The 27,197-nt window shown below is 43.1% G+C and overlaps 1 protein-coding gene across 1 annotated transcript; it reads left to right on the top strand.

Moving 5' to 3' along the window:
• The first annotated feature begins 551 nt into the window (after window positions 1-551).
• Window positions 552-7,037, top strand: LOC136510703 (uncharacterized). Its single transcript, XM_066505067.1, has 4 exons — window positions 552-824; window positions 1,704-1,805; window positions 1,886-1,939; window positions 6,763-7,037. The coding sequence occupies exons 1-4, from the start codon at window positions 552-554 to the stop codon at window positions 6,865-6,867; spliced, it is 534 nt and encodes a 177-aa protein (XP_066361164.1). The 3' UTR covers window positions 6,868-7,037.
• The last annotated feature ends 20,160 nt before the right edge of the window (window positions 7,038-27,197 follow it).

The following is a 27,197-nucleotide window of genomic DNA, read 5'->3' as shown; positions in this document are numbered from 1 at the left end:
TCACGAACCCTAGCCATCCTATAAATGTCCTTCTCTCCTTCCTTCGTACTTAAATGTTGGTAAAGATCCTCGTACGCTCTACCCTTTGCCACACTTACAGCTCGCTTTGCAGTCTTCTTTGCCACCTTATACTTCTCTATGTTGTCCACACTCCTGTCATGGTACAAGCATCTATAGCATTCTTTCTTCTCCTTAATAGCCCTTTGGACTTCCTCGTTCCACCACCAAGTATCTTTAGCCTCGTGTCTCCTTCCTTTGGTTACTCCACACACCTCTGAGGCTACCTTCCGAATGTTGGTTGCCATCTTGTCCCACATATTGTTTATGTCGTCTTCTTCCTTCCAAGAGCCCTCTTTGATAGCCCTTTCCCTAAATACCTCTGACGTCTCCCCTTTCAGTTTCCACCACTTTGAATATCTTCTTCTTAATTAAAAAAATCTTCTAGGGTTCTAGCCGCCACCGTTTGCCGCCATCCTCCACGCACCGTCTCTGACGACATCCGTGCTCCTGTTCACCGAGGCGGCGGCCGTCCCCGCTGTCGGGAGGGTTCAATGGCAGCAAGCTGGGGATTGAGCCGCACGCTCATCAAGATCACCCCCGCCGGTGACCTCCTCATGCTCGACTTCATCAACAGCAACATCTACAAGGTCCAGCTGCCGCCTGAATTGCCTGGATCGACTCGGTGCGCGGCCCCTCTGGCAGCGGCGCGGCTAGATCAGCCGTCGGCGACTTCGGCGGCCAGGGAGCTCTTTCGGTGGCGGCGCTCATCTCTGGAGCTTGTGATGGCGGTGACTGACGGTGGATCCAGACTTCATTGCAAAGAAGTATGTTAAGCTCTGATTCCATTCACTCCATATCCAAACTGACGGTGATGTCTTATTGCGGCCGTAATTTAAAGTAATAGATTTGTAGTTACATGATAGTAGCTAGCTATTGATCTTGATCTGCAGATGATTTATCGATTGTTTAACCCGTGGAGACAGTAGTTTTGCTAAGCAGGAAGTTAATATATATCTCTGTTTAACCCAAACAAATGAATATGCTCATGTAATTTGACAACGTAGGATGATCAATTTACCAAGCTAATACATGGCACTTTTGTTTGTGCTACTTGATTTACTGTCCGAAAAATAGATATCAACGGTAGAGTGAAGGAGAATTATCACTAGATGGAATCCATTAGGTAGAGTGAAGGAGAATTATCACTAGATGGAATCAACTGGGTAGAGTGAAGGAGAATTATCACTAGATGGAACTTCAGTCCCATAGTCTAGCCTGAACTCCTTTTAATCTCTTAGTGTTTTTAGATGGAATCAACTGGGTAGAGTGAAGGAGAATTATCACTAGATGGAACTTCAGTCCCATAGTCTAGCCTAAACTCCTTTTAATCTCTCAATGTTTTTCTTCAGCATTTCACAGCAGCATGCCTTTAAGCAGTGTTCCTTGCAACTAGCTTCTTTGGAATGAAATTGGCTGCAGCAAGTATGAGTCAATTATGATTCTAGCAGTAACTAGCAGTCCTCTCATGTCTCAACTAATTAGAGACCTCTTTATAATGCTTCCAACATAGTTCTCTCATGAAGCTTACATACTACGGAAAACAGTAGGACAGGGCTCAATTGTGATTATTACATTTTTGTCTCAAAGTTTAAATTTATTACCATTTCCAAATTACAAATTTAAAGAGCGACTTAGTTTTTTAGGTTGTGCTAACTCCCACACATTTGGCCATAGGTATGGAATATGCTGCTGCTGGTGAGCTATTTGAAAGGATCTGCAATGCTGGAAGATTTAGTGAGGATGAGGTAGATCAGCTTTACTACATGGGAGTCTTTAATATGACCTAAGATATGTACTTCTAATGACAGTTATTTGTTCTCTGTAGGCAAGATTCTTCTTCCAACAACTGATTTCAGGAGTTAGCTATTGTCATTCAATGGTATATAGTTCTCTCCAACTAACGTATTGCACCTCCTGGATGGTAGTATAGCACCTCGGCTAAAGATATGTGATGTTAGTTACTCCAAGGTATTGCAGATTATAAACTTTAGTAAGCAGCTTGCCGATAAATGAACACTAAATCATACTCTTTTTTTTCAGTCCTCTGTTGCACTCTCGACCAAAATCAACTGTCGGGACACTAGCTTACATTTAGGGATGGCAATGGGTTTCTACCCGATAGGTATTGCCTAACCACACCCATGCCCATTAGGATAAATCATACCCATTAAGAAACCCATGCCCATGCACGGGTACAACTCTATGCCCATACCCATGCCCATGCAGGTTTCGGGTACCCATGGGTTGCCCATACCCGAAAACATATGTAATATTACCGATGCAAACATATGCAACAAACCAGAAACACTAGACAATTAAACAATATAAAATATTGAGACATACGCAGCAAGCCAAGAACACAAGATAAATAAACAATAATCCACTACATAAGTGTTTTAAGTCTCATGATTAAATGACCAGATCTAATCACCAGAAGCACCACACATAGGCACATAGCACCAGGAACATCAGTCATCTCATCCAGAGTTTTAGACTAACCAACTTGGCCACTCACAAAGTCACAATCCCACCGGCCACTACAACACTAAGAGTTCAGGCCATTATGGCAGCCACACCACAAGGTTATTACAAGTTCACAATTGATAAATAACAATCATAATTAGAAGCAGCAAATCAATTGTTCTTGCACTTGACTTGTTTCATCCTTGCAACCAAAAGTACAACAACACTTGAGCTTGGAGAGGAAATCTCAAATGACAAGTTCCTGCATGAAGTAAACACAACACATTAGTGAACTAACCAATATAAAAAATAGGGCCAAGAGAAAGAAACATCACCTGAAGACCCTCTTGTATATCTTGAAGACAAGACCAAAAGGTAGCCTGCTGTTTAGATTTCTCATCAACTACAAAATGGAGAAGGATTAGTTTGCAGCCATTCAATAGACATTTGCTGAAATAAATTGCAGAACTAGTAAACCAAGCATTTATAATACCTTTATACTTGTTATGCAACCAATCTTGGGAACACATGAGAGCCTCCAGCATCTTAGAAGTCAGCCTACTGCGATGCTCACTAAGCACCCTTCCACTTGTGCTAAAAGCTGACTCCGAAGCAACAGTGGTAATAGGAATGGCATAGATATCCCTTGCAATCCTCCTCAAGGTTCACCTTCCACCAATCCAAGATAATGAAATTCTTTGTATGCACGTTAACCATTTCTTCATCCAAGTAGCAATCTAACTCAGATCTAAACCCTATACTTGTTGGCCTTCTACATGCAACACGTGCACTAATAGAGGACAAGAAGTCATCACCATTGCCATCTAGAGAAGCTGATGTTGGGCTGCCCTCATCTGCCACATGATACTCACAGATCAAGTCATCTAACAAGTTCTTGACCTCAATCACCTTGTCCTCACATGGTTTACCAGCTGTACCAAGCAAGTCCTCAAAACAAATATTCAAAACAGCAGTCTTGAATCGAGGATCAAGGATAGTTGCAATTCCCATCAGACCTTGAATGTCAGTCCAATATTTGTCAAACTTAGCTACCATTTTAACTGACATGGCTTCTACCAATGGATTGCCACAAGTTGACCATTGCCTAATTTTCTTTCTAATCTCAGCAATTTTCAAGAAGTAATTATTAGCTGTCACATAATCAATCCTAGAGAACAAGTTAGTGATATCATTAAATAATCTAAGCCTCTCCACAACATCCTCGGCAAAGGTCCACTACTCCTCACTTGGCAAACAAGTGTACTGCTTATCTACACGACTAGCTCTTATAAAAGCAGCCTTGTAAGGCAAAGCAGTGTTAAGCATGGTGAAAGTCGAATTCCACCTTGTTCTACAATCAAGTGCTACCTTTACCTTGGTTTCTACCTTGACAAAGTTAGCTATCTCCTCAAACTTTTCAACTCTTTTTGGTGTGGCTGTCCAATAAGCTACACTATCATGAATGTTCTCAATTGCATCTTTCAACACCTCTTACTATCAAGTTAAGGATATGAGCAGAACAACGCATATGTAATAAATTTCCATCATTCAACAGTTTTTGCTTTCCAATATTTCTCACAAGATAAGGGATTACCGCATCGTTTGTGGTGCAGTTGTCTAGAGTAACTGAGGATATCTTCTCATCCAGATTCCATTCAACCAGGGATTCATACAGTTCCTCACCAATGACATCGGCGGTGTGAGGGGCTGGAACATAGATGAACCTACATTCATATATTCAGAACATTGTCAATTGTATTGCAAATCCCATAAAGATACATCATGTAGTCTAAATGAACAACATAAATAAGATCTATCAAAAGTACAAAAACTATATCATACCTCATGATAATATTCCTAAGAGTCCACGATTCATCGATGAAGTGGGCAGTGATGGCCATGTAACCTCTTTTTTGGTTGTCAGAGGTCCACAGATCACTAGTAATAGCTACCCTTGATTGAATACCAGCCATGTATTCAATAGCTTTCTTCTTCTCCATCTCATATTGCACCATGATATCAGATCTAAAATACAGGTGTGTAATTTTTGTAACAAAATGACAGTACATTTTTATAATAGACCAGCAGTACAACTTTTATAAGAATACAACAGTGTAATTTTTATAACAAAACAATAGTATAATTTTTATAACAAACCAGCAGTATAATTTTTAAAACAGAGCAGCAGTGTAAACTTTATACCTTATTGTGTTCCTTGTACCAATTTTGAACAGCGGCTGAAGTGCACCAATAAATCTACAAAAGCCAACATGGTCAACCATGCTTGAGGGGTACTCATCTATAATTATCATTGCACTAAGTTCCTTTCTAGCTGTCTCTTGATCAAATGTATAGTTCTCTACTGAAACAATTCCTGCATCTGTGTTGTTAAGCCTTAAAGTAGCCTGTGCCATTGTCTTTCCATTCATCTTGATTTTTTTGCACACAGCTCTTCAAGTGAACTCGAAGGTGAGTTGTCCCATTTGTCCCTCTAGCAGACTGCTTGAAACAATATATGCATTTTGCTCGCACTATTCTATTGCACTTCACTCTCTTAAACTCTTTCCAAACAGCTGAAGTGAGCTTCCTCTTAGAACCAGCCGCAACACCATCCTCTTCTTCAATTTCTTCTTCATCATCATCTATTTCAATTGGCATCGAGTCATTGACAGATTTAGGCTGAGGTGATCCTAATACTAGAAGTGACTTTGAATGTGCTTGTGATGCTTGAGACAATGGAGATTGACTTCCAGTAGAGATAGACATTTTTCTAAATATATCAAGCATAAAGAAAGCTTTAGTAGTTAATACTACTTGCACACTACAAGCTAGTAAGCTACTGAATTTAGAACGTGTACTCATAGTTAGGGATGAAAACGGATCGGATGCGGACATATTTCTGCCCGGATTCAGATTCGAATACGGATAGTGTCAACCATGCCGGATATGATAAATTAGATATCAACATCATAAATATGCTATTTGAGTATTTGGATACGGATAAGGTATTGGATGTTGAATATCCAGACTCGGATACGGATAGATTTAAACCCCTCTAAACGGATTCGGTCTCGAATACGGTCGGAAAATATCCGTAATCTCAAATAGATATACTAAAACACTACACAAAAATAGATATACACTAGGCATCACGTGTTGAGTCTTGTACTGATCTAAATGTCTAACAAAAATTACAGTAGCTTCAGAACGTGTACATACCCGAGAGACTTGATGATGTTTGGGCTGGCAGCAGCAGGTGAAGTGGGGGAACGAGGAGGCCGACCCTGCGTTCTAGTAACTCTGGCTGCAGAAGACTTCAGGAGCTGCCGTTTTGGATCACAGCCAGCACGAACCTTCTCCTTCTGTGGCGCCCGCTTTGGAGCAGATGCGCGGTCGACGGCCGCAGCTTTGAAAGGAACAAGCTGCATGGGCTTGAAGGTTGGCGGAGCAGCTGGATCTTGTGTGCCGTCTTCTTTCTCCTTCGGATCTTGCGGCAGCCGGTCGGCATCAAGTGCATCGGCGTCTCTTCGGAATGGGACCGAAGGATGGGGGCGGGGTCAGTAACTGCACAGCTACAAGGTAACAAGAACAGTTAAAGAACAAGAGGAGAAGGGTCACCGGCCGTTGTCGTCGGAGCCAGTGAGCACAGCCATGGAGATCATGAGATGAGTGTTGAGTGCGTACGTGCGGTGGTCGGGTGGTGTGAGAGCGGGAGTGTGCAGCGTGCTGCATGCCTGCACGGCTGCACCTGATGTGCCGCCGCCGCAGCTCTGCACGGATAGGAAGAGAGGAGTGGAATGTCAAATGTGTGCTAGGGTTAGGTTAGAGCCGGCTGCATCTCTCTTTTATAGGGCATGGATTGAGCTGACATATGCCCATGGGTTTGCGGGTTCGGTGACATATTACCACATCCACACCCGCATACCCGATGGGCTAGGCTTTTTATCCATTAATATGCCCATGGGTAAGGATTTTAATCCACACCCATACCCTAATAGGGTAAAAATCCATCGGGTCTCGGGTCTCAGGTACCCATTATCATCTTTACTTATATTGCTCTAGAGGTCCCTTGCTAGAAAGGAAATATGATGGAAGGTGATTCCTATCTTGCTAGTTCTTTGTCATGCTATGGTATACCTGGCTAAAAAGCTTGACATGTTTAGAAGTGAGACAACTAGTTTTCTCTGCTGTTATTGATTTGTGCTGACAGCACTGCCTGACTGCCTCTCTCTTCTATAGGGTCCGGAAAGTGATGACGATGACAAAAAACCAGCAACAGGAAGGCAGAAGATGCGAAGTAGTCGTCTATGGTTTTCAGGACTCGAGAGATGGCGACAATGTTAGCAAACTTTAGAGTTCCAAGATGATATTGTATATTAGTTGATCGCATGCCATCTATTCATTTGTTATCTCCCAATCAAGGAATGTTACGCACTTAAGGTTATTACAATTTCGATTTTTTGACAAAACTCAGACATCTATATCGATGGTGTGAATCTTCTTCTCTTATCAAATGTGTTCTGCATACTTTCTAGTTTATCTATGGAATTGAATTTTAGCCCGACTCCCTGAGACTACAATTCACATGATGGACCAGTGTGAAAAGAATATACTCCAATCCAAAATGGCCATTGTTTTTACAAATATGCATAGCAACGCTTTGACCACCTGTCTCATCGAGGGTTATCGATTTTGACCTAGTTAACCTAGGAAATGCTGATCGGAGGAATACAATTTTCCATTCAAAACAAACACATTGCTCACAATCAGTAATCTGATAGTAAATGTCCACGGACCAGGAACACTTGCAGCTCAAGATAATAGGGCTGACATTTATATTAGACAAAGAAATATAACAAAGCTGACCGCAAACAATTTCCAGTACACTGATAGATAGGGCTGACGTTTATATCAGACAAAGAAAGATAAATCACCAAACTTCACTTAGTTAACATGTAGACAGGATATAGGTATCACTGCTCCCTAAGAACATCACAACATCACTCGTTGTGAAGCTTCTAAGGCTTGGCTTCCACCTTCTTTGTGAGGTCATGGATCTACCCAGCCATGGCGTCCACCATCTTTGTGAGGCCATCGATCTGCCCAGACATAGCGGCCACCTTCTTTTGGAGGTCCTCGATCCGCAGGGCCTTCTTCTTCACGGCCGAGGAAGATGGCTTCGTCTTCGCGGCCGAGGAGGATGGCTTCACGGCGGCATTTCCTGGCTTTGTCATTTCGGACGGCGGCGGCGGCGGTGGAGGAGGAGGAGGACGAGGAGGGGAGATGTATGAGGAGGCGTTGGAGGAGGATTAGGCGAGGTGAATGTGGAGGCGGAGGATGAACGGATCCTATAATTGTGGAGCGCAATCATGTCACGGCGGTCAACCGCCTTCTCCCAAAGGAAGGCCACGATCACGAGACACCAAGACGCCGTTGAGCTAGAGGGAGCACCCACCTCTAGGGGGACAGCCGATGGGCCCATGTAGGCCTGTTCAGGGCGATTTGCAAAAATGGGTCTCGAAACATCGGTTGTTTGTAGATTTGACATTGGACCCACATTTATAGACACAGATAGACCTACTTGTCATCCACCCGAGTGTTATCGTGATCAAAGAGTCAATCTTTCGAGTGTGATTTTTTAAAATTTTTCGCCTGTTCATGGTTTGGGTTTGCCAGTTTTGGCCGGGTTTGGAAACCAACCCGTGTGCACGTGATTTGGTCCGGGCACGGGTCCGTAGTTGGTCTTTGCAAGTTATTGGGCTGGATCAGTGCGTGCATCATCCAGGTGGCATCGACTGATTCTGATCGGTGAGGCGGTGAAAGCAGTCATTGCGCTGCTTGACCAGGCACTTGACGCCGTCGTCCGCGACAACAAAGAACTCCGCCACTGCACCGGACAACGCCGTCGTCTACGACGACAAAGAACTCCGCCACTGTGCCGGACTTTGGACCTTTCATGCCATTGGGCGCCATGGACAAGCTGCTCTGTCCCCACTCCCGAGAACAGAGGACGGATCACTCGGCAGCATCGCCGATGTGCACGCCTCCACGCCGAGAAGATACGCCGCGTGGCCGCGTACATGCGCCAGGGATGCCAAACCACCGTCGACATTTCATTTCTGGTTGGGTTGGGACCGCAGACCGGCTGACCCATCACTCTTTACTCGTTTGAGATCACAAACCAACCCAACCCGTCTGAAACGTCGGGTGACAGTAAGGATGAAAGCGGGAACAGGAAATTCCCGTACCGATCGACACCGAATACCGGAATTCCCAGGAAGAAATCTAAGAAAATTCGACGAATCCAGGATCAAAATCGGTTAGAGAAATGAATTTCCCGACCGAATTAACAAATCCCGTATTTGTTCAGGAAAATCCCACGGAAAATTCCCATTTTAAAGGCCTCCCATACAAACGATCCAACCCCACCCCACCGGCCAGCCCAAACCCCACGCCGCGCGGCCCACTCGTCCGTCGTACAGGCAAGGGCCTTTCAACTCGCCCGCACGCGCAGCTGCGTGCCCTTTGAAGGTCACCCTGGTCCTCCTTTTATGCTCTTCCCTTGGACTGCGGCTTTGCTAGTGAAGCGAGGTGGTACTAAAACTCACGAACTAACACTCATTCGTTCTTCTGCCGCGCGGCCGCGGCCGTAGCTGCGCAACAATAATTGGGCCAGCACAGCAATTGCTGATGGACCGGCCCAGTAGCATGGAACAGGCGAACAATGATTTCTGTGTGCTTGCTCTCCTCTGGACCTTTTGCACGTTGGCAGGCAAACTGGCGAACTAGACATTTGGAGGTTCAACAAAAATACTGAGTTTTAAGTGGTTACATGTATATCGATGTTCCCGTTTTTGTGTTATCGATTCCCGATCGTAATCGACACGTTCCTGATCGAAGTATTCTGTTCCCGATATCCCGTAATATCGAATTCGTTTTCCCATCCGGCTTTCCCGTTCCCGCTACCGTTCCCGGTTATATAATGCAGGAGCGGGAATGGTTACGGTGTTTTCCCAACCATTCCCGACCGTTTTCAACCCTAGGTGACAGATTCCATCCCGGGTTGGTGGGGGCCGGTGTCCGGTTTTCACGAACCGATGAACAGGGCTAGGGAGGCCCAGCGATGGTACGCAGCTCAAGTTGCCCATTTAGGCCTGTAGTATTTTCCATTTATATTTCCAAATTGTTTGATTATCCTTTTTGAATGACGGCATCATTTTTAAAATGTATTTTTCCTTATTTTTCCCAATATATGTGGCCCACTAAGCGTGCCACGTGTTGACTCAGTGGACTCGTTGTCCTAACACAATATTAACTCAATCGACACTCTCATGTTTGTCTCAGTGGAGTCATAGGCCTAACGTGAAAGAAAGTGAATCGATCACTCTCATGTCTTGCCAGAGTGAACCACTGGCCCTAACATGATAGGAACTAAGCCGCCACTCACACATGTCATCCGAGTGGACTAATAGGCTAATAACACGATAAGAAAGTCAACCGATGACTCTCATGTCTCGTCTGAGCAGACTCGTGTACTGCTACCACGATAGCAACTCAACCTACACTCTCGCGCCTCGTCTGAGTGGACTGATAGGCCTAACATGTGCTTCGAGTGTACTAATAGGCCTAACATGATAGGAAGTGAACCAATCGGTCTCATGTCTCACCAGAGCGATGAACCACTAGCCCTAACATGATAGGAACTAAGCAGCCACTCTCATGTGTCGTCCGAGTGCAATAATAGGCCAACACGATAATAAGCTGAACCGATTACTTTTGTTTCTGAAAACCTAAACCGATTGCTGTAACCGTGCATTTTTCTTAAGTGCGAACGTGAGTTTTTTTATTTTAAGGTATGTGTTTTTATTAGAAATTACTAGTGTAACTCAAAACAATGAGTATGGATTATGGATGAAGAAAAGACTGGGGAGAGTGAAAAATAAATACATTTCATAGATTTACATGGGGGTTTCTCATTCTTTTATAGGTCACTGTATAGAGTGTAGTTCTTTTACATCTTTGCCCTATAATACGCAGAGCATATTCCAAGCATATCCTTGGGCTTTTTTCCTTTCTACTTGTAGCAGAACAGGCCAATTTATAAGAACACAAGTACAATGGCAACCACCGGAGCGATAGCACTGTCGTACTTGAGCCCATATAAACCCGGTAGTCCGTCGAGTATCACAAAAGATCTTGAATAATCGCTAACATACAACCAAGATCGTACATAATTCAACATACATATCACATGTTAAATAAAGTTCACAAATAGTTCATCGTACATCGAAGTTCAAATATAAATATTACAACACCAAGTTCAACTGCGGTAGCGGAAGCAATATAGTTTTGAAACCATCATCACACACACGATTCAAATACATGTCAGTTCAGGATCAAGTCCGACAAAAGCATCATAGGTAAGACAACACAGAAGGGCCATGCCCGCGGCCTCACTCCTCGTCCATAGATGGAGAGAAGCAGTTCTTGCAATAACCATGGTACACCGTACCATCTACAACAAGTGAGAAATAAATCCTGAGTACGAGAAGGTACTCAGCTAGACTTATCCATCATAAACCAAGAATAAAGCGACACCAAGAATCATGCAAGGTTTTATAAGTGGAGCTAGCTTGACAACACTTTGCATAAAAAGCCACTAGTTGAACTACATATTTTATAATTCGGTCTTCAAGTTAATTATAGGTATTCAACTCTAGATTTAGCAACTAACCTGTGCCAAACATATGTTATACAATTATATAGCATAACAATGGTAACCATATCCATTTATTATATCATCATCATAGCCATTTCACTTTCATGTTCTCACTACGATAGAAGGAAGCTCAGTCAAGTTTCTCACTATCTGGGAGAGACGGCGATTCAAATCGATTGCAACCAGCTGGGCAGAAATCCTAACACAAACCCAGATATACCTGCACCAAGGTAGCCTTAGGTCACATTTGGTACAATTTAGGTCATATGTCGTGGGTTCAATCAGCGCCGCACACTCAGGGACTGACTAGCTGCCAGGACGCCTTGGACTCACGTCCGGCTCCTCACACATCCTTACTACCTCTAGTGTGCGCACTCACATAGAACAAGGCTCGGCCTGAGTTGAGCTACTCAGCTTCATGGTCAGAATGAGTTATCTGACCAGCTAAGTGAGAGGCTATGTTCAAAATGATCGAGGACCAACAACGATGCTGTCCTTAAGCGGCACAGATGGAATCACTTGAGTCAACCTACAATATAGACTCCATCAGATCTCCAATTACATCATCACATGGTTCTTTTTCACGATAGCAAATATAGCTAACCGTGATCAGGTATCCACCTATAGCTCACAGGTGACAGAAAATCACCCGACTTCTACCGAACTAAGCATGGCTAAGCATTTATTCGATCTTGGACCTATAGAGGGTTCAAGATATATTTCTAGACAAGGAAATTATATGCATCAAGTGTTTTCAATCAACTCTTATAACATAATGCATCAAACATAAAGAACTCAAGTTGATATTTATAAAGCATGGGAGGCTTAGAATGCTCCGGGGCTTGCCTTTCTAGTAGGCTGAGGGCTTATGGTCTGGGCACTCAGGCAGTTCTTCGTGGGCTAGTTCTTCGCCTTCTAGAACCTCCTGCTGCTGGGTCTCCTGCTGGTCCTCCTCTCCCACAGCCTCGAACTCTAGAAGTGTTATTCTCTCCGACGATCCTATATGCATGAAGATATAGATAAATACAAAGAATGCACAAGGGATGAAGTGTAAGTATGGTATGAAGAAATGCATATACATACACATCCTTAGCAACAAGATAACAAGATGATGACATGATTACTTTGCTTTATGGAGTAGGTGCATATCTCCTCTCTAGTAGATTAATTTTTGTTTACTGAGTGGGTGCATATCTCTTCTCTAGCAAAGCAAACATACACTCACCATGTTCTAGCAACTTAAGATAAAGTTGTTCATCATCAGTAAAAGGCCTAAAACCTGCAACTAACAACTTATCTTAATTAGCCTAAGCATCTAAATAACAAGCATCAAGCTCACACAAAGCAATCAAGTCAAGAAACTAGATGCAAGTGAATTATAGAGCAATAAATAACTTAGTGCATATAACCAATCAAAACTATGCATAACCAACTACACCAATAGATTATATATATCACCAACATGTTAAAAAGTATGATGGTTAGACCCAAATCAATTTTATATAAGCCTTTATTTATTTATCAATTAATTTTGATAAAAATTGGAACTGCTACTTCCATTACTCTATAAATTCTAGAAAAATTACAGCAGCCTACACATACTCTCAAGAGACTACTATTAAATTTTCATTCCATTTGGACAAGTACAACAACCTCTACAAAAATGACAACTTACATGTTTTATAGCAATTTAAATATGTTTAGCATGGTGAAAAGTGTCGAGCAATTGATTTACTATTTTTCCTACAGTCCTCGTAACACAAGAATACTGTGGGAATTAATTCATGCCCATAGGTTACATAAATCTACCACAATTAATTTCACAAGAAACTAGCATTTAATCAAGCTAAAGCGAGAAGTCATATTGCAAGCATGCTTACTATAGGTTTAATATTTTTCCTAGCTACAGCATGTCAAAACAAGACCAGCAAAATTGGAATCACATTTTTAGTATCTTTTAAACTCAGGTTATGCATTTTACAAGATTAAATAGGTAATAAACAAGATAATTTAAACAAGGTATAAAACTATAGCACATATCAAGTTTCATATTTTTAACAGATAGTACTCATCAAGATGAAGCTAACAAAATTTAGTTCACTCAAATTGGACACTCCTAGAATTAGTTATGAATTTTACAAGTTTGCAGCAATTTCTAAAAAACAATTAAAGAAAATCATCAAAACTCTATTAAACGCTAGCTACACCCGAGCACAGCACACCCCACTATGACTAACACCCGGTCCCCATGGCCAACTGGCACCACCGTTAGACACAGAGAGTAGGGGCACAGTTTTTACCAGTGAGAGCTCACCGACGGTGAGGTCTCCGGTGACAGGGTCACCATCGTTGGCTTCCCCTCTTCATTCTACACCCAACGAGCTACGTGGTTGAAGCTCCACCAGTGGCTAGGCATGGCGGCGGTGCGCAATGGTGCTCTGGCCATGGCGAGCTTAGACGAGCGTGACTACAGCTTGAGGGTGACCTAGCGGAGATCTAGGGTTAGGATTTGGGCTCTAGGAGGCGCCGGTGAAGCACAACCATGTGGATGGCGGCACAGCGCCGCGAGCACGATGGTGGCGCTATGACATTTTGGTAAGCCAGGTGACGGCATCATGCATCCATCTTCCCCGTGAGCTTCACTATCAGTAGGTGATGCCGTAGCACCTAAAAGCGAGAGAGGAAGAAGACCGAGCAAGCGTGGCCACGATGACGTGAATGGTGACGGCGCGGTCGGTTCACAGCGGTGTGGTAGCGTCCTTCCTTCGGTGAGGCCAGCATTGGCCAAAGGCCACCGACTATAGCATCCATTAAACCTAATAAATATGCATGAGGTGGAGGGGCTTGCACGAGGTGCCCTGGCCACGATGAGCGCAAGCTCAACGGCACAATGCGGCCATGGTGACCACGACGAAGGCGTAAAGGGGCTTTACCTGTGCTCAAGGAGCATTGCTAGTGGATCAATGGGGTAGCACTTGACACGGTGGAGCTGTGGATGAGATGAATCAAGCGGTGGTGCAGCGTGTGTTGCGCGTGTGGCCGCTGAAGGCATGGCAGCAGCGGCGCTGCTGCTTTGCTCTACTCTAGAGCGGCATGCGGTTGAGAGAGAGGGCGAGAGTGAGAGTGAGCGTGCAGGTGAGTGGGAGATCGAGTGCTCCCCCTTTTGGCTTGGTAGCACAACCAATGTCAGCTTACGGCTGGCACATGGCGTGCATGGCCTACGCCCGGTTTGAACTAGCCAGTGTTGATTTAGTCTGCAAACACAATGACTGAAACTCGATCTTCAACCCTCCAATACTCCGAATCTTTGCACCAATTTGGCAAACCAATTCCACTATTTTGTAGACCTATAGGAGTACTACAAATTTGCTTAAAGGTGTTTGGCCAAATTCCAAATGGTTTTCAAACTAAAAATCCCCAAAGTTGGCTACATTAAAACTATAAAGCAATTTAGGACTTAGAAAAATTTTGGAGTTCTAAAACAGAATTAAGTAGATTTTTGTGAGCCTTGTTTGACTAAGCTAGGCACTGATTCAGCTTTTGACCCTCAAACAAAGTTTGTTCTACATGATCTAAACTACAACTTTTATTTAAGTCCCATTGACATGCAAGCCCTCTAAGTAATTAGTCAAGATAGGTCAAACAATCAACCTAATAAAGGGCATTTCTAGTAATACCATCACTTACAAGCATTTTTGGACCACTCATGAATATAAACTTGGTTCCATTTTTCATTCTAAGTGTCTAAGTTGTTTTGGTGACCAACCAACACCCACTTGCATTATCAAGTATGATCACTAAGCATTCATAAGGCAATTTAAGCATTTTATGAAAGGAATACGATTAGTAAATGTATCATTTCATGCTCATGAGTGCAAATGAATGTATGATGCTTATGCTCATGCAATGCAAGTAAAAAATGCAAGCTTAACACTGGGGTGTTATAGCCCCTCCCCCTTATAGGAATCTCATCCCGAGATTTAATGATCTACCATTTTTCATAAAATGTGGGGTATCTTCACGTAGATAATCCTCTCTTTCCCATGTTGCATCTTGTTCACTATGGTTACTCCACATTACCTTGTGGAACTTGATCACTTGGTTCTGAGTTACCCTTTCTTTACTATCCAATAACTGTACTGGATTCTCCTCATAAGCTAGGTCTGATTCTATTTTAATATCGTCAGTTTCAACTCTTTCTTCAAGAACACGTAAGCATTTTCTCAATTGAGAGACGTGAAAGACACTAAAAATATCTCTCATCTCTGGAGGTAACTATAGTTGGTAGGCTACTCTTCCACTTCACTCAGATTTTGTGTGGACCTACATACCTAGGTGCAAGTTTTCTTTTCACACCAAACCGTTAGACTACTTTCATTGGTGATACATTTAGGTATACATAGTCGCCTACCTCAAACTCAATAGGTCTTCTTCTTTTGTCAGCCTAGCTCTTTTGCCTAGATTGAGCGGCTTCAATATGTTGTTGGATGATATGAACTTGCTCTTCATCTTTCCTGACAAAATCAATTCCATTATACATCCTCTCCCCGGGTTCAACCCAGTTCAAGAGAGCTTTACATTTCCGACCATACAAAGCTTCGAAAGGAGCCATCTTAATACTCTCTTGGTAACTGTTGTTATAGGAAAATCTAGCTAGAGGTAGCCACTTTTTCCATGAACCTTCCAAAGAGATTACACATGCTCTCTACATGTCTTCTATTATTTGATTCACTCACTCAGTCTGTCCAAATGTCTAAGGGTGATAGGCGGAACTTTGGACTAAGTTGGCACCTAACTATTTATGCAAGTGCTCATAGAAACGAGTAATAAACTGAGATCCCCTATCTAACACGATGGTTCTTGGTACCCCATGCAAACATACTATCTGAGCTATATACAGTTTTGCATACTGATGCAGTCGATAATTGGTCCTACCTGGAATGAAGTGTGCAGACTTGGTCAAACGGTCTACAATTACCCATATGGAGTCAAAACCCTTCTGAGTGGGTGGAAGTCCAACAATAAAATCCATGCTGATCTCCTCCTAGTTCAAACCTAGAATAGACAAAGGTTGAAGTAGTCCAGTAGGTTTCAGGTGATCTGCCTTAACTCTGCTATAGGTATCACACCTAGCAACATAGGCTGTAATTTATTTCTTCATCTTTGTCCACCAAAATCATGTTTTCAAGTCGTGATAGATTTTGCTACTACTAGGATGGATAGACAACTTGGAAGAGTAAGCTTCATCTAAGATTTGGTTTCTAAGTTCATGATGCTTCGGCACCACAAGTCGATCCTTAAACCATAGCACACTTCTCTCATCTAGTCTAAAATGCTTGGTTTCCTTCTCCATATTTCTCTTAATGTGAAACACACCTACATTAGTCTGCTGAATTTCGATGATCTTGCTCTCAAGTGAGCAACTGATAGTGATATTGTGTAACACAGCAGGATGCAACAGATTAAATCCATCTTCTAATAGTGCTCCCAAGGAATTGCAATGAGATTTGCGGCTGAAGGCGTCTGCAACCACATTCGTCTTGCTAGGATGATAATGCACTTCTAAGTTATAACCCTTGATCAACTCTAACCATCTTCTCTATCTCATGTTTAACTTAGCTTGAGTGAAGATATATTTGAGACTTGTGATCTGTATAGATATGGCACACATTCCCAAGCAAATATTGCCTCTAGATCTTTAGTGCATGAACAACTATTGCTAACTGCAAGTCATGGGTCGGATAATTAACTTCATGCTTCTTCAGTTGCCGTGAGCTATAAGCAATGATTCGGCCTTCCTGTATAAGAACACATCCCAAACCGTACCAGATGCATCACAAAACACATCAAAAGGTTTCTCTATATTGGGTTGTGCTAAGATAGGAGCGGTGGTCAGCAAAGTCCGTAGAGTGTGAAAAGCTGCTTCACACCATGAAGTCCAAACAAATTTCTCATCCTTCTGAAGTAACCTCATCATTGGCTTAGCTATCTTGGAAAATTTTGGAATGAAGCGACGATAGTAACCTGCTAAACCAAGAAAACTCCAAACTTCAGTAACTGAGGTCGGGGCTTCCCAATCCATGACTTCTTGTACCTTAGTTGGATCTATAAAGATTCCATTCTCTGACAACACATGACCTAGAAAAGGTACTTTTTGTAACCAAAATTCACATTTGTTAGACTTGGCATACAACTTATGTTCTTTCAGTCTAGTTAGGACAATCCTTAGGTGCTCTGCATGATCTTCCTTGTTTTCAAAGTAAACTAGGATGTCATCAATAAACACAACTATGAACTTGTCAAGTTCAGGCATGAATACCGAATTCATCAAATACATAAAGTATGTAGGAGCATTTGTCAGACCAAAAGACATGACAAGATACTCATACAAGCTATATCTAGTTGAGAAAGCTGTTTTAGGTATATCTTCCTGCCTAATTTTAATCTGATGATAGCCTGATCTCAAATCAATCTTGGAGAATACCTTTGCCCTTGCCAACTGATCGAACAAGATATCGATACGTGGTAAAGGGTACTTGTTTTTAACCGTCATGACATTGAGTGGCCTATAATCCACACACATCCATAATGACTTGTCCTTTTTCTTTACAAACAAAGCCAGACAACCCCATGGAGAAGAACTAGGTCGAATAAGTCCCTTTTCTAAAAGCTCTTGTAACTAAATCTTGAGTTTGGCTAGCTCATTTGGTGGCATCCTTAAGGTCTTCTAAAGATAGGTGTTGTACCAGGCACTAACTCAATTTTAAACTCCACATCCCTATCCGGTGGCAAACTAGGTAACTTGTCTGAAAATACATCTGAAACTCACATACCACTGGAATATCAAAGAGAGTCATGGTCTGGATAGCACAAGATAAGTTTTGAATATCAAAACTCCTAGGAAGTGGCACTAGAAAAGCACCATCCCCCTTTGGTTCCATCAACATAATGGTTCTAATTGAAGTGTTAATAAGAACACCGTGACCACTCATCCAGTTCATACCCAAGATCACATCTATTCCTAATCCTAGAAACACTATGAGGTCTATAGTATACTCCCTCTCTTTTATGGAGATGAGCACATCTCTGACTATCTGGTTGGTAGAGATACTAGCCCTAGTTGAACTTATGCAATAGCCACCCTTGTCTACAACAATTATCTTTTGATCATGTTTAGATGCAAATGCCTGACTCATGAATGAATGCGAAGCTCTAGTATCAAACAAAACAATTGCTAGGTGTTGGTTCACAAGAAACATATCAGCAGTAACAACCTCTCTAGCAGGAATTTCTTCCACGATAGTGTAATGAACATGCCTTGGGCATGTCTTAGCATTTGCCTGCTTCTGATTGCCCTGGTTCTGATTGTTTCCTTTCTTAGGATAGGGGCACTCTCTTGACTAGTGACCAACCTAATTGTAGTTGAAGCATGGCTGGTTGTTCCTTGGCCTCCTAAGCTTCCTTGTCCTGCATTTCCCTTGGGTAGAGCAATAGAGAAGGCCTTGCGATACACTTTCTATGGCTGATTGAGCTATGTCTTTCTTCTATGATGGCCTAAACTTGGGTGTAGGTGGACAAAACTGAGGCCTCGTTGCCATAGGAGCTTTATGCTGAGATGAACCTGATGCACCTGCCTCAAAGGCTCACTTGCGGCCCTTAGCTACAACATGCAAATTGTTCTTATTTTCCTGGGTAAGAGCATCACCGACAAACTCATTGTAGGTTGCACACCTAGAATTTACCATGGTCTTCATCAGCTTGGTACTAAGTCCACGCTTGAAGCTCTAAATCTTCTTCTCCTCAGTGTTCACAAACTCAGGAGCTTACCTTGATAAATTGTTGAAAGCATGCATATATTCCATGAGGGTCTTGGTTCCTTGAGTGAGCTTCATGAACTCTACAGCCTTCATCCTCATAAGCCTGGGGGTATGTGATGTCCCCTAAAGGTAGTCTTGAACTGATCCCAACTAACATTAGCACCGACAGGTAAAGTAGACAAGTAGTGGGTCCACCATATGCTTGTAGGTCCCTATAGCTGGTATGAAGCATACTCAGCCTTCATCTTATCTATGACCCTCAGAAGGCAAAACTTCTGCTCAATTGTGTTGAACCACTCATTAGCCTATAGTGGTTCCTCTACTTCCTTGATGATAGGTGGCTTCATGTCCAAGAAATCTGAATGTGCTGTACTAGTTAGGTTCTGGACCTTGACACTGATGTCCCCCATGTGCGGTATTCTATGTGATATTGCGTAGCATTTCCTCCATAGCACGCTGGTTCCCTAGAAACTGAGCAAAGAACTCTATGGCTGAGGGTGGCGGTGGTGGTGGGGGTGGATTGTTGTTACCATCCTGACTACTAGTGAACCCCTGACCATGGGTGCATGCCATCTACAGAATTACAACAATAAGTATTTATTGGATGATGCCAAATAATTGCATAAGAATTTTATCATTATGCCAAATTAAATTCACTAGAGAGAATAAATTTATACAATAAAACAATGGCACAATAATTCCTTTCCATAACACAACATCACCACTATCATTACTTGGCATTCTTGCAACGCGTTCACCTACATGCCAAATCTTGCCAGCAAAACAGAACTGGACTTTTTGTGTTCAGGCAACATCATGGATCAACCATACAAGGTTCCAAGGTTACATCAAAATCACATTAACTAAACCAAGACTTAAGTTACATGTCCATTACATAAGAACGCAAAAGATAACATCTAGCGTAGCTAGTTAGTCACTACAGCTACTCTACTTGTCCGAGTGGTTGCTGTTGATGTCGGACATAGGCTCATCATCGTTGTCCTCCATGGGAACAACATCCTCATCTGTCTCCTCCTCAACCTCCTCCCAACCATCATCCTCGATCAACATATCTAGGTCCTCCTCCTCTACACCTAGGGGAGGGATGGGGGTCAATGATATTGTTGAGGCAGTGGACGTCGTGCTAAAGTTCTGCGATGGTGTTCTAGACCTGCTAAAGTCAACATAGGTACTCCTCCTCCCTCCGACCAAACTCTACCGCCTGACGACTAGCTAGCACCATAGTCCTAGTCCTGGCTTCCTCTAATGCCTCTGCACGATGGTTAGCTTCATCCCTCTATTGGCCTACCTATACCATTTGAGCTTGAATGTCCCCCAATGCTGTCTAAGTGTCATTCGTGTCCCAAAGAGCCTCCCTAGCTATCCTCCTATGCTATGCGGTGTCAACTCTCATGAGCTTGTCCACACAAATGGTATAAGACTCCTGCCAGAAATCCCGAGTGTCTTGTCATGCAAAGAACATCTGCATCACAACAAACATGGCACTCATAGCAGGACTCAAACTCTGTGCCCACTCATCTCGGTCTTGCACCAAAGCAATGCGGTTAGTCTGTACCCAAGTTATAACTAACGGATCCACCTGAGGAAAGGTCCCAGTGGCACTGCCGGTGAGCTCATCACCATGCTGCTGATAGATCTTGCTCAAAACCTCAAAAGCAGCCACCTGTGCACTTTCCCAAGGGGACTTTCCCTCGGACTCAGCCCTCCATTCCTACCACTATGGTGCTAGTGCATGAGCGGGAATGGTCACCTGCACCTCGTACCATGGCTGCCCCTCCACGTACTCCTGTGCTTAGAAGTAGCGAGGCGACTCGATGTACCCCACGAAGTGCAACACCCTCCAAAGTAGAGCGGGGGTGCCAAACAAACCTAGGAACGTATTGTTCCTAGCCGATGATCCTGGTGCTACCATCTGTACCAAGAAATGGTGCAACTCTTGTGAGAACAAGTCTTATGTTAGAAAGGACTTATTTAATGGGATAAGAAACTCATAAGGGGAGGAACAATGCAAAAAAGCAAATGAATGAGTCATCATGATGCATGCATGTTCCGTACATCCTCACAAACTTAGAAAAACATTAAGGTTCTAGCAACATACATGGCGGCATACATACGTTCTCTTATAATATAAGCGTAACTAGTCGGGCTACATGTTTCGTTGTTAGTGTACCTGTAGAAGAATTTCATTTCAGCCCAACCCCACAATTATGTATATGTGGAAATAAAAATCTGGTCTCTAAGTTGAAGGCTAAATACTTCCACATATATATACCCAATATATACACTTCCATACCAAAGCTACCCATATGTAAATATGTCCATACATACATATAAATATGCATATACAGCCGTATCAAAACTAACCCACAATTAAATATTTTCATATATATGAGATATATATACTTCGGTATCAAAACTACCTCTCCCCTTAGACCACACGCTAACATCTTGCGGTCATGCCACTAACCACCTTACCTGGGCATAGAGGTATATTGATCCATACATTACCATTCAAGTGAATGGCACCCATACAATAGCACGCCGTATGGACGACGAAATAAAAATTCCAAGAAAGTAAACCCCCAAAGTTAGTGCTTACTAAGCCACCTGAAATCCTTAACTAGGCATAAAGAAAATGATCACTAGCACACTTTAGATTCAAATTTTTGGTTTGAACACCTATATATATATCTATAAGTTGCCAAACTAGTTTTCTAAAACAAAAACCTTTGTTTTAATTACACATATGACAAGTAATGTTGAATCTTGCTCCAATGCCAGCTGTAGTAGAACCTACCAATTTATAAGAGTACAAGTACAATGGCAACCACCGAAACGATAGAACTGTTGTACTTGAGCCCACATAAACTCAGTAGTCCGTCGAGTATCATGAAGGATCTCGAATAATCACCAACATACAACAAAGATCGTAAATGATTCAACATACACGTCACATGTAGCTTGAGGGTGACCTAGCAGAGATCTAGGGTTATGATTTGGGCTCTAGGAGGCACCGGTGAAGCACTGCCGCATGCATGGTGGCACGGTGGCACGAGTGCGACGGTGGCGCTGCGGTGTTCTAGTGAGCCAGGAGACGGCATCATGCATCCGTCTTCCCTGTGAGCTTCACCGTCCCTAGGTGATGCCCTAGCACCTAAAAGCGAGAGAGGAAGAAGACCAGGCAAGCGTGGCCATAGTGACATGCATGGCGGCGACGTGGCTGGTTCACGACGGTGCGATGCCGTCCTTCCTCCGACAAGGCCAACATTGGCCAAAGGCTAGCAGATATAGCATCCCCTAAACCTAATGACTATGGAATAGTAGAGAGAGTGGTGCGTGCATGAGGTGGCCTAGGCACGGCAAGCGCAAGCTTGGCGGCACACTACGGCCATGGCGACCACGACGATGGTGCAGTGGGGCTTTCCCTGTGCTCAAGGAGCATTGCTAGCAGGTCGATAGGGTAGCACATGATGCGGCGGAGCTATGGGTGAGACGAATCGAGCGGCGGTGTGGTGTGTGTTGCACGCACAGTCGGTGAAGGCACGACGGTGGCGGTGCTACTACTTTGCTCCACTCTAGAGCGGTGCGCGGGCGAGAGAGAGGGCGAGAGTGAGAGTGAGCGCGTAGGTGAGTGGGAGACCGAGTGCTCCCCCTTTCAGCTTGGTAGCGCAGGCCGATGCCAGCATACGTCCACCACATGGCACGCGTGGCCTGCGCCCGGTCGGCCACTGTTGCTTGGTGTTTTCACCGACCAGAGCCGATTCAGTCTGCGAACATAGCGACTGAAACCCGATCTTCAACCCTCCAATACTCCTAATCCATGTAGTAATTTGGCAAACCAATTCCACCATTTTATAGAGCTATAGGAGTACTACAAATTTTGCTTAAAGGAGTTTGGCCAAATTCCAAATCGTTTTCAAACTAAAAATCCTCAAAGTTGGCTACATTGAAACTATAAAGCAGTTTAGGACTTAGAAAATTTTTGGAGTTCTAAAACAACATTAAGTTGGAGCCTTGTTTGACTAAGCTAGGCACTGATTTAGGTCTTGACCCTTAAACAAAGTTTGCTCTATATGATCTAAACTACAACTTTTATTTAAGTCCCACTGCCATGCAAGCCCTCTAAGTAATTAGTCCAGATAGGTCAAACAATCAACCTAATAAAGGGCATTTCTAGTAATACCATCACTTACAAGCATTTTTGGACCAACTCATGAATATAAACTTGGTTCCATTTTTCATTCTAAGTGTGTCTAAGTTGTTTTGGTGACCAACCAACACCCACTTGCATTATCAAGTATGATCACTAAGCATTCACAAGGCAATTTAAGCATTTTATGAAAGAAATCACAATTAGTAAATGTATCATTTCATGCTCATGCGTGTAAATGAATGAATGATGCTTATACTCATGCAATGCAAGTGAAAAATGCAAGCTTAACACTGGGGTGTTACACTACTAGGGTATCTTCGGTCTTCTCTTTTCTAACCACCTTGCCCTCTGGGCCTGGTTCCAAGCTCATTGGAGGCCCAACAAGCATCCTGTGCACACCCCTTATGGGGCTCTGGTCTTCGGATGGCAGAGGCCCTGCCTCCGCCAATTTTCACTCACTCCCGGGTGTCTTCATCGCCTTCCCCCAGCAATCTTTGTGACCTCCACGCGTGTCCCTCCTTGCAAACACACTCCTGGCCTTCTCGTATGGTGCCTTCGCATGTTCCGAAGGCGCCTCTTGTGATGCTTAACCTGAAAGCACAATAATCCACAACTCTAGGTTCATTGTTAGTCATCCTACAGAGATAGGGGGAAGGCATGCCTTCGCGGCCAAGATATATGTTTCCCAACAATTTGAATGACACCTAATAAAAGGAACTGATTTTGAAGCAAATATGTGTAGCTCCAGATCCTAGGATGAAACTTTTGTACTCTTTCTCAACTTTTGCAACCTTGCTAACATATTTTAACTCACGCCTATGATATCACAAGCTAAAGTTTTTTTTATCTATAATGGTCGCTGTACTTAGTATCATTCAGAATCAATGTAATTAGTATCATTCAGAGAGAGTTGATAGGGTTATAGGGCATACACCTTGATTGCTGATCTAAAGCTTGGTGATGCGACCACGGCTGCCATACCAGAGATGGAGGAGCTCGCTGTCTTGGAGTCCCTGGTGCCGTGTTGAACGAGGTGGAGACGAGGAGAGCAACCGGATCCACTGCTGCCTAGGGGCGCGCCGTTGGCTGGGTGCGGCGCTAGTGCCTTGGGGCCACCATCGCTTGGGGTGCTACTGTCGACTTGGGGCCAAGGGCACAGCGGCCGCCTCAATGAGCGAGGGTGAGAGTAGGACGGCCGCCGCGATGAACGAGGGAGAGGGCAGGGCCACCGGTGCAATGCCGTGCAAGGGCGGCTAGAGCGAGAGAGAGAGCGAGGTGCGTGCGATTGGGAGACTGGCGAGTTCGGCATGGGTTGGGGTCGCGGTGGGGGTGGGGAGTGAGAGGGCTGTGCGCAATGACCATATTGCCCTTGGACCAATAGATTTAACAAAAATGACTATTTTGCAGAGGCGTCGGGAGACGTTGGGAAGCGTCCCAACCATTGTAAAAGGTTTATATTAGGGCCCATGTTTTTTGCTTCGCTCCAGGGCACCAAACTGACACGAAGAGGCCTGGACTCTGTCAAAACTGGACCACTTACTCTCCCAAACCGAACAACTAATTTTCACGAATGTGTACAGAACAGTGAAGAAGGTATCATTTTAGACTAGCTCTTCTCACTTCTCAAAATAGAGGTTCCCCAGGCTTCACAAAACACCTACACACAACTTAGAGGTGTTCCCCTATTTCCCCTAATTGTTGAATACACACTCTATCCCTGAATAAATAAATTTCTAGAATTGTCCTAAGTCAAACCATTTAAACTTAGACCAGATTTCTAGAAAAAAACATTAAGAATTATGGTATCAAATTAGTATCATTAAATTTACTATAGAATATAGTTTTATAAGGTACTCATTTTATGTCATAGATATTGTTACTCTTTTTTATAAAGTTAGTCAAACTTAAAAAAGTGCGACTGGCATGGATTCTAGGAATTGATTTATTTGGGAATGGAGGGAGTAGTAAACAATTAGTCACTTAACATTTAGTCACTATTCGGGATAAAACAACCAATTTAATGGAAACGACTTACCATTATGTAGCATTTACATCACTACTATAAAAAAGACGGCTGAGGATCCACGTGCGAGGAGGTGACAACAGGTGAGATTCACACGCTTGGGCTCTTGTGGTGAAGATGGCGGCGGATAAACGCCCACAAAAGCGGCAGTGGGTCAGATCCTTGTGCGCAAGGCTCGGTGATGGTGCATTGGCATCCCTTGGTGACGGTGGTGGTCCTAGTAGCCAGAGGGCTCGGAAACGGGCTTGCCAGCGGGCTTACTATTTTTTTTAATTTATTTCCGAAGGTGAGCATTTGGCCGTCTCTAGAAATCGCCGATCTCTAGTGACGTGATACCAGAGGCACTAGACCTATTGCCTGTCTCCGGAAATCATTTTGGACTGCCTCAGAAAATATTAAATGTGATAGTGCACGGTGTTTAAATGGACTATACAACCTTTTATGTGAACAGTGAACTTAGTGCAACCCAAGTAGATTGAGACAAACTTAAAGTAAAGCAATCAGAACACAAACAAGATTTGATTTACTGAAGTTTGGATTCACAGCTTGAATCATAGTCTCTATTGGGAAAGCTGTGAGTGCCTACTTAAGGTCAAGCTCTAGCTAGGTTTTTTTTTCAACCACTTTTTCTAATCCACTTGTTGACCATTACCCTTTCAGATGCAAAATCGTAACCCTCTTAAACTTGCCCATGGTCTTTCACAAAGCTCGAAGGCTTATTGGGCGAGCCCTAGCCATCTTATGGCCTCCAATAGTAACAAATGGTCCATGAGTGTTTCTTGACTTGGCATAAGTTCTCAAGACTACGATGTGCTCTCTTGTGATCTCTGAACTCAATTGGCTCATATAAGGCTTATAATGCTTCTACACGTGCCTTCAAATAGGGTCAAACAAGAGGGTCTTATTAGGGGAGTAATCCCACATCTAATAGATGATGTACTGTCAATCTTGTAGTATGCTGACGATACAGTTTTTTTAGATCATGACATCAACTTAGCAAAGAATATGAAATTGTTACTTTGTGTCTTTGAACAACTGTCTGGTTTAAAAATTAACTATCACAAAAGTGACATCTTTTGTTTTGGGCAGGCTAGAGAGTGTGAGGAACAATACTCGCAACTCTTTGGTTGCAAACTAGGACAACTCCCCTTTAAGTACTTGGGCATCCCAATGCATGCTAGAAGACTATCGAATACAGACTAGAAAGTGATAGAAGATAGAATCGAGAAAAAATTAAGCAGTTAGAAGGGTAAATTGTTGTCAGCTGGAGGTCGTTTAGTTCTGATAAATTCTATTTTATCTAGTCTACCATGTTTATGATGTCTTTTTTTGAGATCCCTAGGGATGTTCTAAAAAGGATTGAATACTTCAAATCTAGATTTTTTTGGCAATATCATCACGAAAAACAAGTATAGGCTAGTCAAATGGCCTATTCTCGGCCAGCTAAAAGACCAAGGTGGAATGAGAATTATGAATTTAGAGCTGCAAAATAGGTGTCTGCTGAGTAAATAGTTGTTTAAGTTATGTAATGAAGAAGGCATGTGGTAGGATTTGGTTAAAAACAAATACCTAAAAAATAAAACGTTGAGCCAAGTTAAAAAGAAAGCAGGGGTTTCCCATTTTTGGGCTAGCCTTATGGGTGTCAAAGATTAGTTCATAAACCTGAGTTAGTTTAGATTAAATAATGGAACTCAAATAAGGTTTTGGGAAGACAAGTGGTTGGGACACCAGGCATTTAAAAACCGATATCCAAACCTATACAATGTGATGTGCAAAAAGCAGTTAACGATAGTCGAGGTTCTGCAAACTGCTCCTCTAAATGTGTCCTTCGGAGGGATTTGGTGGGAACAAAATTAACAGAATGGCATAGCCTAGTTGCTAGTATTGTGCATGTTACGCTCAATAATACGCCAGATAGGTTTGTTTGGGGTTTACACAAAA

This window comes from Miscanthus floridulus, chromosome 16, assembly GCF_019320115.1.
Source record: "Miscanthus floridulus cultivar M001 chromosome 16, ASM1932011v1, whole genome shotgun sequence".
In the NCBI taxonomy this organism is placed as follows: domain Eukaryota; kingdom Viridiplantae; phylum Streptophyta; class Magnoliopsida; order Poales; family Poaceae; genus Miscanthus; species Miscanthus floridulus.
This window is presented reverse-complemented; position numbering and strand designations above follow the sequence as displayed.